The 3,533-nt window shown below is 40.3% G+C and overlaps 1 protein-coding gene across 2 annotated transcripts; it reads left to right on the top strand.

Moving 5' to 3' along the window:
- Window positions 1,344–3,250, top strand: LOC8076782 (dirigent protein 22). Of its 2 annotated transcripts, none has more exons than XM_002450471.2 (3): window positions 1,344–1,676; window positions 1,875–2,061; window positions 3,022–3,250. In XM_002450471.2, the coding sequence occupies exons 1-3, from the start codon at window positions 1,393–1,395 to the stop codon at window positions 3,076–3,078; spliced, it is 528 nt and encodes a 175-aa protein (XP_002450516.1). In that variant the 5' UTR covers window positions 1,344–1,392; the 3' UTR covers window positions 3,079–3,250. The 2 variants fall into 2 exon arrangements, with proteins under 2 accessions (XP_002450516.1, XP_021317457.1); XM_021461782.1 differs by having other exon boundaries at window positions 3,013–3,250.

Raw genomic sequence — 3,533 nt, 5'->3', positions numbered from 1 at the left:
TTGGCGGCCGTGGCATGGGGAGGCAGATGGCGCCGGGGAGGTGGTTGTACATGGGGGCTCATGGGGCGTGGGTACGTGCTGGGCCGTGGAAGCTCGGCCGGCGTCCGAGAAGACCGGTCGAGCGCGCCCACACGTACAACCTCGATCCAAGTCGCCTAAAATAAAACTCCACCGTTAAAGATCCACACTTGCACGAGAGAAATCGGCACAACCCATTTAACGGGTGGCTCATTTAACGCAAAAATAAACTCGGGGCTGTTACAGACGGTTACATAGGCGTACGTCTGTAATACCAAAATAACTACAGACATGAGCTATTTGCGCGCCTGAAACAAAACGCGCGCTGTGAGACCAAAATTATTACAGACGCCAAGTTCAACATGCGTAGGAAGATTTAGAGGAGCGAATTACAGAAGCGTCTAACGAACAAGCGTCTGTGACATTTTTTATTACAGACGCGTGTAACCATGGTGCCCAGCTCAGTCTTTTCATAGTATTATTACAGACGCTTCTTATGTATACACGTCTGAAGTAAGTTATTGTATTGGCGTCTGTAGCGAAATGACGGTTATAACACTTTTTTACATAGTGAAATACGAAGGATTGTGCGCGTCATGGAGGTCAAAAGGGGTAAAAATTTAACAATGTGTTTTAATGAGTGGAAATAAGCTTTCTGATCCTTTGCTGATCAGAGATCATGCATGCACCAAGACGATGGAGTGCACTTGCTTTGACAACTCATATGTAGTATTTGGAGTTCAGGTCATGGTGTTTTCTAGTGTCAAAGTTTAACTAGATGGACTAGATAGAAGAAAGAAACCTGATCTACATTAATCAGGTTTCTTCCTCTAGCCTGCCACACTACCCTTCACCTTCACCTTACCATGCCATAGGATGTGCTCATCGTGTTCCGGACACACGTGGCCATGGTCGAGAAACCACCTGCTGCTTTTGTCCGCACCACGAGCACCTACTAGTGCGACCGGCCAGATCTCAAAACTTAGGGCTTGTTTGGCTCCTCTTGCTAAATTTTAGCTAACTAAAATTCTTTTAGCTATTTTTGAGTGACTAATAGAACTAAACTATTTTAGTTCCTTTTAGTTAATATGTTTGGAACTTTAGCTGCTTAGCTAGCTAAAATTTAGCAAGAGAAACCAAACAGGACCTTAGTGTCAAATAATCTTTTTCGAGTTACAATGTTAAACGGAGTAGATCGTAGTTTTACCGTCAGCTAGCGTCAGGCATACACATGCACAGCTCGTGCGCCCACACGTGAAACCATGTTACCTCAGTTCTCCCGGCTGTATATAAGTACAGGGTCTCCCTCCATTCTGGAACACACACAACACTTTTTCACTGTGCAAATAAGCTACTATAGCTAGCTAGGTAGCCATGGCCTTCTTCGCAATAGCTCCTCTCCTTTGCGCGCTAGCCCAAAATGAGATTCAGATGACCCTATACATCCATCAGGTGCCTAGTGGACCAAACATAAACCAAGCAGTAGTGATAGATCCATCAAATGGCTTTGGTCGGACCGCTGTTATAGATTGGACTATACGCGACGGGGCAGATCCAAGTTCAAAAGTCATTGGGCAAGCTCAGGGCATTCATATGAGGACAAGTCAAAATGAGAGCATCTGGCACACGTCCATGAATTTGGTGTTCTCGGACGCTAGGTAAGATACAAGTAGAAATTAGGCAAAGTATCCCGTTGCAATGCACGGAAATGTTTGCTAGTATATCTACAGAACATTGAAAAAAAAAATTCTTATTTTCATTTCATTGAGGTACAACGTTTCATGTTTGGGTACTGCCAACAAACAGGTTCTACTAGTTATACATCATACTTATTTTGTAATCATATATGCATATAGGTTCGGTGGGTCTACACTTCAGGTGATGGGGCTTATTGCTGAAGGTCCTCGTGATTGGAGTATTGTCGGTGGGACCGGAGAATTTAGTATGGCACGTGGTGTTGCTAAGTACACTGTCGAGCCCAATTCATCGAGGATTTATAGAGTAAATGTTCATGCATATTACTCTTCAATGGACTCCAGGGCGGTAAGTAGCGTACCATCTTCTCATCATCATATATACATTCTTTTCATTATTTGTTCATACACAATACAATGGTCCATTTGGATAATTTTATATCTTCTGATATTTGTTTGATCTTGCTATATTCTTATATGCTTAGTGTCTACAGCCACCGTTACCCATTTTCACCATTTGTCATTTTATATATATAAACTCTATGTGCATATAGCGAGAACAAGCACTGCGTGCACATTCCTCAGCTCTCACCTCCCGTGCAACAGCTGACCCTACACATATTTTATTTAATTTTATCCCTCAGGCGTTTTTTCTGTCCGATGTGCTAACCAAAACAATTAATGATATTTCCTTAAACGAAATCAAAACCAACTACAACTCTATCTACTCCTCGCATCTTGATTTAATTATTTTTTTAAAATTATACTCTCCACCAGAACCATTTGTGAGAGATAGACACACACACACACAGAGAGAGAGAGAGAGAGAGTATGTGTGTGCATGGGGCAAGACCCAATTTTTTCATATATTCTATTTCAGTATTTATTCTCCTGTAAAATGAAAACAACGGATTGTTGGGTTATTAAAAGGTCACACATAACTTCCATTTTGGTATTAACTTGTGCTTATACCATTATGACTTGCGCTGCTCTTGGTAATCAAGAATACTTTAGTACTTTAGATGAAGCTGGATTCTATGGTTTCTAAATGTATTGTAGTTTCATGAAATTTTACAAACACTAAGATTCATCAGTTGCAATCAAAATTATTATATATCAATTATTTATTTGCATAAATTTTGGTGCTATGGAATTATTAGCGAATGCACTTATCATGTTTCTTTTGCGATCTATGCATTTATTGTGTGGGGGATATATATACTTTGTATACTAGTGTTATATCTGGGAAAATAAAGCTCTAAGAGGTAACACTATTTAGCTTGCTGAATGTTCTCCATAGTTTATGCAGGTTTCTGGTAAGAGTGGCTGTAACTCTAAGATAAGTGAGCCTATTACAGTCAATTAGGCAACTTCATGCATGCTTGACGAGATGACCACCAAGGTTGATCCACAATCCGCTTGTTGTTTGTTTCCTCAATAAAGAATCTGGGTCATTGACTCTATTGTACGGGTCCAGTGTTGTACCTTGCAATTTGTACTATCTGTAATTTGAATATACATTTCCACTTGTTTTCTTACGTCATCTTATCATTAATAAAGCGGTATGTCAAGCCAGAAAATAGTAAAACAAGGTTTGTATTTGTGTGTTATCATGGCCACATATCAACCTCCTATCTACTCTCTTGTCTAAATTCACCTTGGCAAAATTTTACTACTAAACATTGACCTATCACTAATGGCTCTATCACCGGCGGTATCTTTAAAACCATTGGTGATAGTCATCACCAACTGTTCGTAATTAATATGAATTGTTGGTGATGAGAATATCACCACTGGTTCGTAAGAACGTCCGGGTCAATA

This window comes from Sorghum bicolor, chromosome 5 (genome assembly GCF_000003195.3).
Source record: "Sorghum bicolor cultivar BTx623 chromosome 5, Sorghum_bicolor_NCBIv3, whole genome shotgun sequence".
In the NCBI taxonomy this organism is placed as follows: domain Eukaryota; kingdom Viridiplantae; phylum Streptophyta; class Magnoliopsida; order Poales; family Poaceae; genus Sorghum; species Sorghum bicolor.
Note: the sequence above shows the minus strand (reverse complement) of the source record. Positions and strands in the feature narration are given on the sequence as shown.